The sequence below is a fragment of the Balaenoptera musculus genome, chromosome 6 (genome assembly GCF_009873245.2).
Source record: "Balaenoptera musculus isolate JJ_BM4_2016_0621 chromosome 6, mBalMus1.pri.v3, whole genome shotgun sequence".
Classification (NCBI taxonomy): Eukaryota; Metazoa; Chordata; class Mammalia; order Artiodactyla; family Balaenopteridae; genus Balaenoptera; species Balaenoptera musculus.
The window spans coordinates 31,556,536-31,573,504 of record NC_045790.1 but is presented as its reverse complement, the minus strand read 5'-3'; the positions used below and the strand labels follow the sequence as shown (position 1 = coordinate 31,573,504).

Sequence of the window (16,969 nt, the reverse complement as noted above, 5' to 3'; positions counted from 1 at the left end):
CATTAGGATAAAAATGACTTGTGGACCCTCCAGGTCACCTAGTTCTGCTGGTTAGGCAGTGGTGGCCGAGCTGGGGATGCCAGCTACCAAGGAAGCTACTAAGAAGAAATGAGGCTGGGGTCTCTGAGATAGTTTTAGAGTTTCAGAATACCTTAAGGAAATCATAGTCAGCACTTATAGAGTTAAAAGTGTCAGGTGAACTGTCCTAGCCTTTGAGTTCTGTCACCTCATGGGTATTTCATGCTAATTGGAAACCCTGAGCACTACAGTGGGTGTTTAGTAAAAACAAACATGGGCATGAATTATCACTTAATACACCAGGTTCTTCCAGAGATAATTAATTTTAAAACTTGACACTCAAAGGTGGTCTGCAGAGCAACAGCATGGGCTCCACTTGGGCCTTGCTTGGCTGGATGTTCAGAACCCCAGACCTTTGGAATCTCTGCATTCTGACAAGATTCCCAGGTGACTTACATACAATCCTAAAGCTTAAGAATTGCTTCAAGACTGGACTCCACAAAGAACAATAAAAAGGTACTCTACGGTGAACAGTTTGGGAATTACTTGTTCATGGAAGTAAAACCATGAAGTAACTCACTAAGCTATCAAAAAAAGGAGAGTTTTAAGCTGGGGGACTATTGCCGGACAAAGCCCTTGCCTTCGGGAAGGTTGAGTTCCATGCGATTACCAAAGATTCTGTGGGAGTGACGGAGGATGTTGACATCCCACATTCCACAGAGATTTAACCCCCTACATAGGTTCCGCATCTTGAAAGAGGCCGAGGGTAGGGTGGGGACCTTCAGCCTTGCTCTCCCTCTGAAGGCTGGTGTGGCCTACCCGGGCCCAGGGGGTTCAGCTGCTACTCCTCGATTAAGGCAGGTTGCTCTCTACACAGGAATTCTCTTTATAGCTAATCAGCTACTAAGAGAATACAATTTCTCTGTATGATCGCATTTTTAGTTCTTTTCAAACAAGCTACTGTGGTCATTTGAAAGAAATACAGCAAACTTCCCGCAGATTTTAATACGGGACGTTAACTCCCTAATGGCGCGGAAACTCTCATTTCTGTGAACTCTTGCTTTGACTGATAATCCGTGGGTCAAAGGGGCTAGAACTATAACGTACCGAGTGTGCACTCTAAGTTGGATGCTGTTTATATGCGGTTAGCTCTTCAACTTTCCCCAATTCTGAGCTTGTTCTACAGAAGAGAAAACAGGCTCAGAGAAGTTACCTAATCTGCGCCAGGTCTCAAGGCTACAAAACGACAGAACCCGTGATTCAATCCAGGTGCACCTCACCCCCAACCTCTCCCTTCGCACACCAGCCTCCCACAAACGCACTAATGTCGGCATCGAATTTGTATTTACTCCACACTGAAGCTGTCTCCCTGGCCCGGGGCACGTCTGCCCTGAGGCACAAATGGGACACTGGTAGTTAAAGAGCTTTGCAGGCTGTGAAGGTCCTTACAGCTGGTTAGATGGCAGCGGAATTACCAGGCGGCTTACCACCACAGGCTTTTGCATTTCCCTGATCTCTCAGCCGCCAAAACAAGGTAAGAAAAGCTGATTTGTAAAAGTATTTCCTGCTGAATGAAATCTAGGAAGTACTGGAAACCTAAGGGACATCTGATCTTCCAGGGGTTTTTCCAATCCCATTCCACCCTTTCCCCTTTGAGAAAAGAAATCGTTCTTGTGGGTGCGGAGACAGAGGGCAGGGAGGCGCACTGCGGCCATGCAGCACAGCACCCCCATGCCCTCGGCTCCCGGAATTCTCCAAGGGGTGTTTCAGTCACAGTGGCCTGAGCAGCCCCAGCTAGCATCCTGCTGTGGAAGAGCCGGCTTCTAAACGTGATCTTCTAACCATCATCAACCATCGGCTCTGCCTCTGCGTGAAGCTCCCTCCACAGCAGCTGACGGCCTACACGTCACACAGGGGCACTGCGAAGTGACCTCACAGGACGCCCGAGGTATGGAGCGGAGCTTGGATTTATAGGATGCAGAACGGACAGAACACCAAATGGCTGTAGGGGTTATATTGCCAAAAATAATTACCGTGTGCCTGGTGCTAAGTGAATATGAGAGAAAATGATAGTGCTCTTGTCTTCAAGAACCTTTCAATATTGTGCAAAAAACCAAACCAAAACCCAAACACCAGTACAAGCATTGCTAGTGTGACCAGCCAAGAGCCACAAAATAATGGCCTGTCGCGGTTGCTGTGTTGAGTCCCGCCCATTTCACCTAAGCCTGCCTCACACCGGCCCCTCCCTCAGGTCCTAACTGGGGTTTTTCAGTAGCCTCCTCCTGTCCGCCCTCCTCACGCAGCCTTCCCCCCCTCCACAGGGCAGCCAGAGTGACACTTCTAAGTGCAGTCGTTTTGATGACCCCCTCGTGAAAACCTTCAGCGGCTCTCGGTACCCACAGAACCTAGAGCGAGCCCCACATCCCATCCCTGCCTTGCCTTCCATCCTGTCTCCTGCCCCTGCCGTGCCTCACAGTCTTCTGAGTGCTTAGCTTCCTAGCGTGTTTCTAACCCTCTTCAGTTTTGTTCATTCTCTTCCCTCTTCCCCAAAACTCTTCTAAGACTTGGCTCAGGTGCCATAACCTCTTAGATACCTTTTTAGAAGGGCACCTGCAATCTCGGTTCTTATCGTGACGTGCAGAGCAGCCTAACTGCGAGGGGCACGGGGCCGGAGCCAGATGGTGTGGGTTGTCATCCTGACTTGGCCACTTACCACGTTGCTTTAGGTCAACTATTTTGTCCACGCCATATTTCAGTTTCTCATCTACGAAAAAGACAGTCATCAGACCCACTTCACTGGGTTGTAGTGAAGACTGTTAATTAGAACAGTTCCTGGCATGTAGCAAGTATGGAATAAATGCTATTAGCAACACTTACCCTATTCTTTTCATTGGTGTCTGTCTCATTTGTCAACGCTAAGATCTTTCAGAGATGGTCTCTGGTTATCTGTGAAGCCTAAGGGATGGCGGAGAGCAGGTGCTCACAAATATGCCTGAAGGTAACTACCGCAGGGAGATGAACATAAAGCTCAGACGACAGAGTTGGAAAAAGCATTCTCTACCGGGAATAACAACATGTGAGAAAGTAAGGATGAAATTTGCGTGGGAGGCTGTAGAAGCAGCTTGGATGAGGTGAATGACCCTTAGAGTGAAAAAGGGAGAAAGACAATACAGAAGGAGAAAGGGAATGAGGACTCTGGAGCCCAGAGCAATCTGAAATTATCTGTCAACGGGCTGCAAGGGGACCCCAACAACTAAAAGAGTGGATGCAACAGAATCGGGTGGGGAAAATCCTGGCGGCAGGGAGACTGGTTAGGAAAACAGAACATTACTTATTAGTAGCAACAATGGCTGCTATTCACAAACCCTGCTCTCTTAAAAGAAAAGGCAATTTTATGATCACAAAGAGGCTACTTTTTTTTTTTTTATTGGCAACTCAATCTACATATATACAGTATTGCACAAATTATAAGTGGGTTGACAGTTATATTAACAATACAAATTCATGAGCATTTACATAAAGCTACTGCTCTTGGTTTTGGTGCATTTTGTGCCTGGTACTTTAGTAAATACGACAAACATAAAGGAACTCAGCCACTTCAATTCATAAGAATCGGCTTTCAAAAAAAGCAAATATGTCATCTCACAGAACACTTAATATGTCAAACCCAGGAAAATCAATAACTAAATGACAAAAGGAATACTGTTAAAGAAAAGTTGGTGATAAAATGTCAGGTTAAAATATTAGGCTTAAAAATTTTAGCAATTGGACTTAGGACCCAGAGTGTACACATCATATTGGGAATTATAAGAAAAGATCCCCATGTTCTGCTTCACAATTACTACCTTCCAAAAGAACAGTTCTGGGTGGCTACAATGTCTTCTTCCCTGCTAGTATAAACGACTGTTCCACAGTCCTGGTGAAACAAGATGGTAATTCACATAAATGGGTTTTAAAATAAGATTCTTCTCACCCCAAATAAAATAAAACTAAATATGCTCTCCAAATTACAAAGAAATCTTATCCAAATGTTCACCAGATAAAGAAGCCAGATCACCCGTTAACCTTCACTGACTGCCTTGGAGCGCAGGGCTGGCGTGTCACCTTCAAGAGGGGGAGATGTGGGTGGTCCCGGCTCTGCCCCTACCCAGCCTGCAGTGTGAGGGGGGACAAAAGCCCTTCAGCTTCCCTGGGGTTTTGCTTCCCTGGGTATAGAACTGAGGGGATGGGCTAGATGGCTTTTAAGAGACCTTCTGACGAAAAGGATCTAAGTCCGCTTGAGATCCCATATCCGAGCAGACGCTTAGGGTGGGCAAAAGAAATGGACTTAAAAACAGGTGGGTGAAGTATTTACCTTTTGATCCCGTCACTCAGAACTATTCTGCACTACAGTTCAAGGAAATCTTTGTCCAGTACTCTAATGGCTGGGGATGCTGCAGGGTAAGCAAATGAGGCATCTGACAATGAAGTTTTAGATAAAAATGTAGAAACGCTGTGTCCAGTTTGGGTAGAAAAACAATGCAGCACCACACCACACCAGCAGTCAAGACTTCCTGCCTCTGAATGTTAAACGCCATCCATCTTGTTGGGAGATGTACGTTCAATCCTTTCAAAAGATCTACCAATCTACACCTATTAAGAACATGTTTTCTGAAATCCCCCCAGGAAGGCAACTTCCATGAAACTAGTTCTAACAGAAAGGATGCAGGAAGGAGAAGTTAATTGCAAGGTAAAACTTTTTTTCTTTACAGATCAGAAAGACGACACAAAGAGAGCAATAGATTCTCATTTTCTGTCCCCTATAAAGAACACAAGTATCAATTCTTCTGGAATCTAACACACTGGCTTCATTTTCAAATGCATCAGTTTATTTTCCTTGTAAGGCAGCCATACATTACAAACCTTAAGCATGTGACAGTCCTATGACTTCTTCAATAAGCCCTAGAGCTTCCACAGCTCTCCTGGGGCCTACAGCCCGAGTAGTCCTGAGGAGTCAAATATTAAAGCTTTCTCCACAGCCACACGTTCCTTTGATGTTTGGGTTATTGAACACAAACTCACTGGATAATTTGTCTTCAACATAGTCCATTTCTGTTCCTAAAAGTGTTAGCTGTGCTTTCTTCTCGATGAACACTCTGACTCCTGGGGGAGAAGAAAACATGAGTCATATAAAGCCTGCCATCCCATGGAACCTGCTGATTCAAAGCACAACTGAACTTTAAATAGTATCCACTAACAAACGTCAAACAAGAGGCTTTGAATCTGTCTCAGTATTTCCTTTAAGGGATGCAGTGCTCAGTTTTCTGTCTCCTTTCCTACACAATAATCTATGTCAAAAATAACTGTATTAGGCTAGACAGTTGTATACAGCAAATTCCATGACAATTCTGTGTAAAACTAGAATTTGCCTTTCTTCGCTATACTTCAATTTGCTACATGAAGAAAATGTGTATATTCTCAGTAAGAGTTCTGTAAAGATGAAGTCAATAAGATTAATGAAAATCCCGAAATGACATTTGTACACACAACACACTGCCAAGCCTAGAGAAACACAAAGGACTATGATATAATGGGCTAGTTTAATAAGACTAAATCATAAATCAGTACAAGCAGTTCTGTTTTTCTGCTTATGGACAGGAAAACTGATAATAACATACCTCCCTAGTTATCTCTACCTACCTAGTTGGTAGAGGTGGGCACCTTCATAAATACTAATGGATTAAGAAAGCTTTCTTCCTTATAAAAAACTGCATCATTACTTAAATATGAACTATCTTTATTAGATCTCTTCTTTAAGATGAAAAGTTTCAGGTTTAAGATACTTTTACGTATTGATTTTAAAAATAATATACTAACAAATGTCTTTATTGATCAGTAACTTAAGTGCAATAAAAAGAATACACATCAAGAACCCATGAAAACTGGCTAATGGCGCACACAAAGCCAGTGCTGCAGAACCCATGCACACTGAAACTCCCCTGAGGTTGTGGCAGTACTTATTTTGTTTTAAATAGATTTTATCAGATTATTGGGTAGGGGCAGGGACTGGGGTGGGGGAGGGGCAAAACATAATTAAAGCACTGCAATTTTTAATACAATTTGGAAATAGACTCTTCTAAAGCAGGAGATGACATTACTTATTTGACACAGATGCTTCACACCAAAGTGGCTGGTTCATTCTGAAGTTTTATCATCTTAAAATCTTTCTGCACACAATGATAACCTTTCATAACTGAAACAAATAAACAAGTTCATCCAATAATCTATCACTTAGTTACTAAGGGCACAGCCTCTGGAGTGAACTTGATTGGGTTCAAATGTTCATAAGGCCACTTACTGGCTATGTGACCTTAGGCAAACATATTTAATCTCTCAGTGCCTCAGTTTCTTCATCTGCAAAATGGGGACAATACAGTACCATTCTCATTTAGTTGCTGTGTATAAATCAGTTAATATATGAAAGCCTGTCAAACCGTGCCTCCCTCACAGTGAGCACTATATACACCATTCCTACTATTATCATCATTACTCTCCATGCTACACAAGGCTAAACATTTTAGGGAGAACAAAGTGTCCAGAAAAAGTTTGCTTAAAACTCACCATCTTGAACAACTTCTTCATCAGAGTCTCCTTTTGTCTTTGTATATTCCAGAGTGTAGGAAAGGCCATTACAACCCCTGGTTCGGACACCAACTTTCACACCAACCTGAAAAGGCATTGTAAAAATAAACTTAGTTTTAAAGTAGCACATATTAAACAGTTATACTAATAAAAGCCCTATTTGATAATATTCATTTCTTCAAAAGCTAAGCAGTAGGGAAGTATAAGCAGAATGGGAAAGGAAGTATAAGCAGAATGGGAAACTAGCATTTTAAAAATTTAGGACGTATAAGCAGAATGGGAAACTAGCATTTTAAAAATTTAACTACTGTACAAATATCATTACAACATTGGCAGGGATCCAAAAAGAATAAAAACCAATTATATACAAAGAAAGCAATATAGAGGGAACACTGCCCCCCAAAACTACAGTCACCAGTACCCTAAAAATGAGCTTGTATGTTTTTTCCTATTTTCTTTCAGTCTTTGTCTCATATATAATCTAAACATGGGTTTTTTTTTTTTTTTTTTGGCCGTGCCATGCGGCTTGTGGGATCTTAGTTCCCTGACCAGGGATTGAACCCATGCCCTTGGCCGCGAAAGCTCAGAGTCCTAACCACTGGACTGCCAGGGAATTCCCTAAACAGTTTTTATTAGAGCAGAAATAAAAAATTTATTCTCTGCTTTGTTTTTTTCCCACTTAAGACATCATTTTCCCATGTAGTTAGCTTTTGTAATTATCATTTGCAACTAATGCCTACGTAATATTCCACTCCACCTAAAGCATGTTTATTACTTAACCATTACTATTAACCATTTTGTCTGGGAATAACATTTTTAAGGGAAGAGTTTTAATTCCAAAAATGAATAATCACCTTTTTTTTTAAAAAAAAAAAAAAAAGGAAAAAAATATCTGATGGCAGAGACGACTACCTAAGAAAACTGGACTTTCTCAAAAATGTTTTTGCTCCACCTCACCATGTGAGATGTTCCCAGGATACTTCCCTATGGTTAGGTTCACCAAGGTTCATAGGTCATCACCTGGCAATTGTATTGCCTCTATGTGACATGGGGCCTTAATTCTGTAAACACTCTCAAGTACCAGAAAGCAAAAGACTGCAGTCAACACAGACGTTAAGAAGTTTAAAAAGTGACCAAACAGCACTTTTAAAATACCAATGTCTACCTCAATGTAGTTTTCTAACAATATCTACCCAATTTCTATCTATTCTTGAGTCCTATCTGCTTTTTCGTATGCGTATACAGCATTATCATAAGAAGTATCATTTTAGCAAGCAGATCCTGATTCCCTGAAAAGCAGTAACATGTGCTTGCTCCAGGAAAGCAAACATAACGTGGGAAGACATCTGATGAAGAGCGTGAGTTAGATGTTAAGCTGTTTGGTGGTTTTGATGAGTTGAAGCATTCAGAGTATTCTCTTCTGTCTTCAAACAAGGAGACAGAACTATATAGCTTTATTCACCTTCAGAGCGACAGCTTAGAGAATGTGTGAGGGAATTTCACATATTCAACATGGTAAATAATAAACTGCCTGGCTGAAATTCTGGAGCACACGTCATAAATACTTGTTTAACTTAGTTTTTATCTTTGCAAATAGGAAGACTCAAACAAGCAGGAAGTCCAACTATTAGGAATAGAGAGACACTTAAAGAGTATGTGAAAATACAGCTTTAGGTAACTGGAGTTTGGAAAAGGGATTGCTTATGCCACAAATGACACCTGATGAAGTGTTTGCTCAAGCCTTTTCATGTCAATATGAACAAACATCTCTCAACTCTACAAAAGTGAAATTGTGTCAACTGGTCAATTTATACTCTAGTCATTAGTCTACCCAAATTGAGTTGGAATTGAGTTGGAACACTGATATACTTAGATTTAATAATTCTTAGGGGGAAGATGATCGAATTCCTGTTACATTGTAATACAGGTTGTACAATGGAACTTAGAAACTACTCTGTAGTATAATTATTGAATATTAATAGTCTTGGAAGTCATTTACAGTATCCCTTAGGCAATGAACAATGTGCTAAGATTAAGATGGTACGCACACCCCTTGCCCAACGATTCTACATCTAAGAATACAGCTTATGTAGATGAAATAAGCTATGCCTACAGGTCTAGAACAATGGGCCTGGCACACTACAGATGCTAAATATTTGTTGAATAATGTTTGTGGAAGCACTGAATGAGAACAACCCAAAAGACCTTTAATACGAGAGCCTGGCTAAATAAACTTGTTCAACGAAATATACTAGTACATGCAGCCATGAGGAGAATAAGGATCTTTATGTAAGGATATGGAAAGATCTTCAAGCTATATTATTAGTGGCAAAGCAAAGTGCAACCACAGTGTGTGTGGTATGTTCTCACCTAAGTAGGAAAAGAGATACACACGCAAATGTAACAAGCAAAGTCTAGGCCAGTGGTTCCCCTCAGGGAATTAGTTTTGGTTGTCACAACTCTGGCAGAGGCCAGAGATTCTGCTAAACATCCTGCAATCCACTCCCAACAAGGACTATCCAGTCCAAAACATCAACAGTGCTGAGGCTGAGAAACCTTGGTCTAGGTAATAAAATGCACAGATGATCTGTGCAAGGACACGAAGAGGCTGCCTCCTGGAAGGGAGAATGAATGAAGAATGTGGGGTGAGAGAGTGACTTCCTTTTCATCATACCCTGTTGTGTTACTTGCGTTTAAAAATCATGAGCATTTTTTACTTTTTAAATAAAAACCCCTAAATAATGAAAGCACACTGTTTATCACAAGATAAATTCATTGTGAAAATACAACTTCAATTTTTTACTAAATATTTGTCTGATTGGTTTTACTTACGTGTTCAGGCTTATCTTTAAGAAGCTGTTTTATCTTGTTTACTGCTGAAGGTGTCTGAAAAAAGGGAAGGTTATTAAGTTGTTAGTTACAGACTGCATTCTTCAGCCTTATATTTCCTAGTATTTAAGACTACTCAAGTCTACCTTTAGCAAATTCACATGGTGAATTTATGTTCCATTCTCACCAGAGTACCTTGTGGATTTCATACACAAGCATATGAACTCTACTCAATTAAAAGCATTTTTTAAAATATCTACTAGCAACATCCTCTTCATCCCCTGCCCCCACGCCCCCAGTCAAGGTCAGCTCCCTGTCATAATCTCTATGGTACTATCTATTCACATCACAAATGTAATTTTTCTAGTCAGCATCTATTTCGAATTCCTACTTTATGCCCAGCAACAAGCACATTGCCTGACACACAGAAGGCACTCGACAGTCAAGGAATGATATCAAGTACCACATTGGGAAAGCCAACCTTCAGGAATTTTTCCTATTGATCATTATTAACTCTATTGCTCATTCTGTTTACCCCAAATCTATTTCAGATCCATCAAAATGCACACCTAGAGGAAAAAGTGTTACTAGCATCAAATAACCCAGTGTGTGCCTCTCGTGCCAGGCACACCAAATGTTCACAGAGATTGATTAATTGATTGATTGATTTCGGCCACGCGGCACATGGGATCTTAGTTCCCCAACCAGGGATGGAACCTGCACCCCTTGCATTGGAAGCACAAAGTCTTGACCACTGGACCTCCAGGGAAGTCCCTATTCACAGAGATTATTACATCAGCATCTGAGCATCAAGATGACCAGAACTAAGTTAGTCAATAATAGAAACAAGAACATGGAAGAGTTTTCAGGAGAAATGCTGTTTAACCAAGCCCAGTTGTCCTCAAAAATAATAAAACGTCTCAATGTACTTCATGCGTAGATCAGCATTACAAACCCCAACTTCCTGAGGAGGCTGTTAGGGAGAAAGCCTGTCCCAGGGCATTCCTGGTCCACTTCCTAGCTGTGTCCCAGCCCATTACCTGGCTTAAACAGGGATAAAAATCCCTCCTCCTGAGGATTCTTGTGAGGATTAAATGAACGAATTCATGAAAAGCATTTAGAATAGTGCCAGGAACGGAGAGCTCAACATAAGCCAGCTATTATTATAACAATGAGAATATCTTATCATGAAGAGATCATGTCCTTCCTACTTTTTGTTTTACTAGCTCCTCCAGCTGGCAATGCTGAGCCGGTCCTCCAGTTTTCTCTACAGGCATTTTCCTGGTTTGTGAAATCTCAGAGTGGACATTAGGACCTACAACTAGGTAGTAATCGTAACCAGGACTCAAGCCTGTGCTGGGGGTACAGACCTGATGGATGGCCCGAGTGTGCTCTTTCACCTTGTCTGGTGGGGGCTTGGCCAGATGAAGATGCTGAAGCAGAGTCTGGACCCAATTTAGAAAAGTCATGAAACCAACGTAGAAGGTTGAGACTATCATTAAAAAAACAAAAACAAAAACAGGGACTTCCCTGATGGCGCAATGGTTAAGAATCCACCTGCCAACGCAGGGGACATGGGTTCGATCCCTGGTCCGGGAAGATCTCACATGCCACGGAGCAACTAAGCCCGCGTGCCACAACTCCTGAAGCCCGTGTGCCACAACTCCTGAAGCCTGCGCGCATAGAGCCTGTGCTCCGCAAGAGAAGCCACCGCGATGAGAAGCCCGCGCACTGCAACGAAGAGTAGCCCCTGCTTGCCGCAACCAGAGAAAAGCCCGCTTGCAGCAACGAAGACCCAACACAGCCAAAAAACAAAAACAAAAATCACAGAATAGTGCACTGCACTTGATAAACAGTGAAACTTTGATTCAGTTATTAACATACGGTGTGTATGTGTTTCTTATTGTGTGTTACTTTAAAAAAAAAGTTAAATAAATCACTACCAGTGGGTGGTTTATAAAGGCCGTTTCCCACAGTTCTATCAGAACACGAGCCAAGGAGATCAATGACAGGGAATAGGATGGGGGGGTGGGGGAAGGAGGAAATTCTGCAGAGAATTACGGTTTTTTTTTTTTTTTTTTTTTAAGATCACAGTATGTTAACCTCAAATAGATATTAATGGAAAAAAATTTTTTTAAATGCTTAGTTACCCTTCTAAGTGATTGCCAGTAAAAACCAGCTTTCCTGATTTTCATGGTGATATTTCCCATGTGAGTCCTGAAGAAATTAATCTAATTACTGTCAAATTACAATCAAAAGATTTCTGGTAAATTAAAAAAAAAAAAAAAGGCACAGCCATGGGAAAATACTGACTGGAAGTCCAACCTGATGCGGAGCCTTGGTTTATTGCCAGCAGATGGGAGGTGTAAGCTCAGGGCACACGTACTATGCTGCCCCAAGTGTTTCTTCTCATCCTGACCAGGGACTGAACCTGGGCCACGGCAGTGAAAGCGCCGAATCCTATCCACTGGACCACCAGGGAACTCCCGAGTCCCATGTGACTTTCTAAATTATCTAATTTGCTTTTTACAAAAGCAATATATTTCCTTCTTTTCTCAACTCTTAATAGAAAACACTTAAACAGCAAACAAAAGCAATTCATGGAGAGTGGTCCACTTACCACAAAGTGGTTGATGTTCAACATTTCACACTGAAAGGGGCTTAAGAGAAAAACTGCCTGCGTGCTCGGGGACTGTCATTACAGGAATCAAAACATGTCTTAATTTTCTAGTGTCAGGCAATAATCAAATATACCCCACTGGGAGGAGTGTTACTGATGCTGTATAACCCTGCTGAGAGTCCATTTCGGGGTAAAGATATGGTTATTAGAACTTTCCAAGCAATGGATCTGAATTTCTGAACAAGTCAGAATGACTAAACAGGGGAACATTTGGGACTTAAGATCATTCTGGGAAATAGTATAAAAACTTCAACTAAACAACATGCTGGAAGCCTAGCGGCCCTCCAATTTCAACATACTCCCCCAAACAACTAAGTTACCCACACCCACCCAAGAAAGTTATGTATAATCAATGAGTCTAAGTCACCTGGGATTTGGCCAGTGAAATAAAATTCAAGAGGCCCTTGAAACTCAATCAAATATAATGATTTCTCTCATATGTGTATCACAGAACAAGACATTCTTTCAAGTGAAAGAGTATCTTTGAGTGAGATTATTTTGGTCTTAAAAAAAAAAAAAGATTTCTAGTCTGTTTTTGTGGTTGAAATTGTGGGAGAAGGCACTGTAGATAAACGAATTTTTTGACTACTTCATAGCAACATACTTTTACTTTATTCAATGCCATAGCGTTTCTATTCCTTGTAGCAGAAACTTTCCATCCTCAATACTGCATTTCCTTAGTCATTCCCCAGGCAATTTTCATTTTTTGCTGTTTAAGGAAACAAGATTAAAACCCAAAGTTAACTCCACGACTATGTATACTAAACATGAGCCAACAACTACAACCTACTTTCGTTTCATTGTAAATCTGGCATTTTAAGGTTTAAAAGATGGTAGATAAAGGGCAGCCAATGAATAAATTTCAGTATATGTTGTTTGACTCATTCTTTAACAGCTATGGCATTATGATGCTGTTTGCCTTTTGTCTTTGCCTATTCCTGTACATGCAGGTAATCATAGTATATATTCACAATTTTGTAGCCTACTTTTGAAAGTTTAACATGCTACTCATTTGATACATAGTAACATACATATATTCACTGTTTCTTGAGTACTTTCTAGATGCTTAATGGTTTATATGCATCATCTTTTTATTCTTTCAGTTGTGATTTAGGTATTAAAGATTAAATAATTTGCACAGGGCTAGTAAGTCAAAGAATTAAGTTATGACTCCCAAACCTTTAAAAAAAAATCATTACTTACAATGACTACATATCTCACCAACAAGATTTACTCTTACTTATTTAACTGGCCTTTCACTGTTAGACATTCAGGCTACTTCCAAGTGTTTCCTGTGTAATGCCCCTTAAATTGCCTCCATATACCAATCTTACAGCTTGGTCACTGTTCCGAAGGACTTCTGGGGCTATTCCTTCAATGAATAAACACCTCCTTGAGCTCCCATGTATTTAACATCATATTGTTTCCATACCCTTCTCAACCAGGAGCTGCTAGAAATTAAGCCCTAAGGCACCCACTGTATGTAATGAATTATCTTCTCTCCTATGCATCGAGAATGATGCTGGCTATGTACCATTAATCTTCATATCTTTGGTTGAGTTTTAGGCCAGTTGTGGGTATATCCCTAACCCTAATTAGGGCTGCAATGATTCTGTTTTGTACAATGGAAATAAAGGCCTCTGCCTGCCATGTAGTGTTAAATCTTCAAGTTCTTCAGTCATATTTTACTCTGGCTCCTATACATACAATTCCATTCGCATTTCCTGGGCCTGCAGGGAAGTAGGGAAGGGGGATGTCATCCTCCTTGGATGAAGGGTACTGACTTTGATGTGGTGGGTTGAAACCTTAAAGTATTCTATCAAGGACCCACCCCTGGTTGCATAAAAGTGCCTGTGACCAGTCTTTGAAGTCTTTCTCTCCGGCAAACCACCAATCCTCTCCTGGATTAACATCAGTTAACACAGGTAATTTGGCTCTGAAAACATGGAATCATGCTTTTATTTCATCAATACCTTTTCCTAACCTCTCACTGACTAGACTGCACAGGTACAGCACTTCTCAAAGGTTGCAACATGTCGAATTCCTGATGTCAAAATTTATATACTTAGCTAACATTCATCATCTCTTCTTACCCGTTTCATTGAACTGTCTCATTTCATTTGCTCTCATCTGTCTTCACTCATTAGTCCTTTGATGATTTCACTGCTTTTGCACTTAAATGAACATGGTACTAAACGTTTGCAAAAACACTTAAAAATTAAGCACAGATATCAATACATGCATGCCAGTGTGTTAAAACTAGGAACACATGCCAGGATTAAAATAACTGCAAGCCTGCTACCACAGACCTTTGGTGGAAAGAAACAGGGATGTGCTTTGGCACCAGCTAAGATCACAGGGAAAGGGACTAAAGTCTGCTAGACAGTTAAGTAGGAAAAATTCAGACAATGGACTCCTGCATGCTAATTGGAAATGTTGATCAAAGGCAACACAGAGCCCTTGTGAACTGAGAACTGACATGACAAAGCAGTGCTGGTAGCAGAATTGGCCTGGTAAGCTGGGACAGGTAATGAAGCATAAAGGAGCAAATGCGGATTGAGAGCCCAGGTCTGAGAAAGTGGGCTGGGTTATTGTTCCCAGTAATTTCTAGAGGTGCCAAAGGCCAGGCCCATGACTGTGTTCCAAGAGGGTGGGAAATGTAGGTCTTAAATGTCTGATGACTAAGTAGGAATGGAGAGAAAGGGTATGACTCAATTTTTGAAGAAAAGGTATTGATACCACGCCAAATGGTGGAGAAAGAAAAGGCAAAAAAGTGTCTCCACACTTTCTGACTCTTCCTGGCTCTATCAGTACCAGTGGTAGAGTTCTTTTGATTTCTGAATAATTTTTACTCAGATTGAAAGGAGACACAAAGTATGAGTAGTGCCTTCTAGTTCTTATGATTTCAAGATCTCGGAGAATTCTAAGATTTGACAGTGTATCTTTCAGACAGGAAAATGGGCTTGATGGTACAGAAAAAGGGAATGTAGACTACAGTATCACATAAAAACAGGATAACCTCCTTGTGCACCTAAAACAGTGACCCATTATAAAAATATATTCTCCCACCTGATCATGACTTTCTCCTGTTTTGCTGAAACGAATTTTCCGGCAACAGGCCTTCTTATGGCATTAAAGTGAACGGAATCCATGATTCAATTTAATCTGTTTTCCCCAGTCTTCAGGAATTGAGTGTTTGCACAAAGGCTTCTTTACCAAGAGTGGGGTGTGTGTGAGAAGAATGCTGAACTGATCATAAGATTTCTTATGAAATCATTCTTTCAAAACTGCAAATAGTGACTGCTTAATGGACAGGGGGTTTTCTTTTGGGGCCAGGTGTTTTGGAGCTACATAGAAGTGACAGTTGCACAATACTGTGAATGTACTAAATGCCACCGAATCGAACGCTTACAAGTGGTTAATTTTATGTTAATTTAAAACTCAAAACAAAACTGTGCAGTGGGCTTCCCTGGTGGCGCAGTGGTAGAGAGTCTGCCTGCCGATGCGGGGGACACGGGCTCGAGCCCTGGTCTGGGAGGATCCCACATGCCGCGGAGCAATTAGGCCCGTGAACCACAATTGCTGAGCCTGCGCGTCTGGAGCCTGTGCTCCGCAACAAGAGAGGCCACGATAGTGAGAGGCCCGCGCACCGCGATGAAGAGTGGCCCCCACTTGCCGCAACTAGAGAAAGCCCTCACGCAGAAACGAAGACCCAACACAGCCATGGATAAATAAATAAATAAATAAATAAATAAATAAATAAATAAAAAGAATATTCTCAATTATTTGAAAAGGCTATTAAAATACTTAAAAAAAAAAAACAAACAAAAACTGTGCAGTACGTCGGGGATCCAGCATGCGCAGTAAATTCTGTAAGTATCTGCAGCAAGTTTCCTTTCAGTGTGTTTGACCTTTCACCCAGAGAACACTGTAAACTCACTCAGGGTGGACATTTATCCTTCTTTGTCCTTTGTTAGAGCCACCACGGCCTAGGACTGCTGGAGGCACAGAGTGCGTTTCAAAGCCTCTTCCACCCCAGACACCAGGAAGTAACCCTTTGTGCACTGCAGCCTTGATCTCCGCAAGGGGGTGGGCTTTGTTGTCTCCGCGCTCTCACCGGCGCTCCCGCATCACACTGTGGTCCTCCGGCCAGGCGAGGCTAGGCTCGGCTCTCCCCAGGCGCCTCAAGGGTAGGAACCCTGGTTCATTCACCCAGCTACGCCCGGCACCTGGCACTTCGACCTCTAAGTAACCCGCGACCTCAAGCACTGCTGCGCCGGCAAGACCCTCCGCGGCCCCAAGCTCCGAAAAAGCCGTGCCTGACCCCCAGGGGCCGCGCTCGCACCGCCCCCTCCCCCCTCCGCACGCGGCGGCGCGCAGCCTGCTGGGAAACGTAGTTCCCGGGCGCTCGGCTCCCGAGGAGCAGCCCCGCCCGCGCTTGTTTATCTCCCCAGCAGAGGGGAGTTGGGGGTGGGGATGATGCGGCGGCTGCGGAGCAGGTCAGGGGTCCCGCCGCCCGGCCGTGCTGTGCCCTGCCACCGTGACCTCCTCGCGGGGGCGAAGGTGAACCAATATAACGGGCCCGGTCGCGCGCCCCAGCCACTCACCAAGGTGAGGGCGGCCCGGGTGGGCTGCAGCTTCCTCTTGCTCACAGCCCGGACAGTGGCCCGGACTAACGAAGCCGACATCCTCGCCGTCCCGGCGCCCCGATGCCTCGGGCCGGAGCTCGGCCACCTCAGCCTCTCTCCATGGACACGGCGGACGCATTGACGCCACAAGCTCCGGCGCACGGCGCCCTAGGCCCCGCCCCTCGTGGGCCCG

At 42.6% G+C, this 16,969-nt stretch overlaps 1 protein-coding gene across 1 annotated transcript; it reads right to left on the bottom strand.

Annotated features, from left to right (window-relative positions):
* Nucleotides 1–3,902: 3,902 nt before the first annotated feature.
* Nucleotides 3,903–16,940, bottom strand: ISCA1 (iron-sulfur cluster assembly 1). The gene is made up of 4 exons (XM_036856294.1): nt 16,756–16,940; nt 9,472–9,525; nt 6,619–6,724; nt 3,903–5,160 (listed from the first exon to the last, which is right to left on the bottom strand). The coding sequence occupies exons 1-4, from the start codon at nt 16,834–16,836 to the stop codon at nt 5,012–5,014; spliced, it is 390 nt and encodes a 129-aa protein (XP_036712189.1). The 5' UTR covers nt 16,837–16,940; the 3' UTR covers nt 3,903–5,011.
* Nucleotides 16,941–16,969: the final 29 nt, after the last annotated feature.

Coding starts and splice junctions, on each gene's coding strand:
- ISCA1 (XM_036856294.1), bottom strand. CDS start 16,836: ATGTCGGCTTCGTTAGTCCGGGCCACTGTCCGGGCTGTGAGCAAGAGG. Junction 9,526..16,755: donor CCCGGGCCGCCCTCACCTTG/GTGAGTGGCTGG, acceptor CCCTTTTTTCAG/ACACCTTCAGCAGTAAACAA. Junction 5,161..6,618: donor TGAAGAAGTTGTTCAAGATG/GTGAGTTTTAAG, acceptor CTTCTCCCCCAG/GAGTCAGAGTGTTCATCGAG.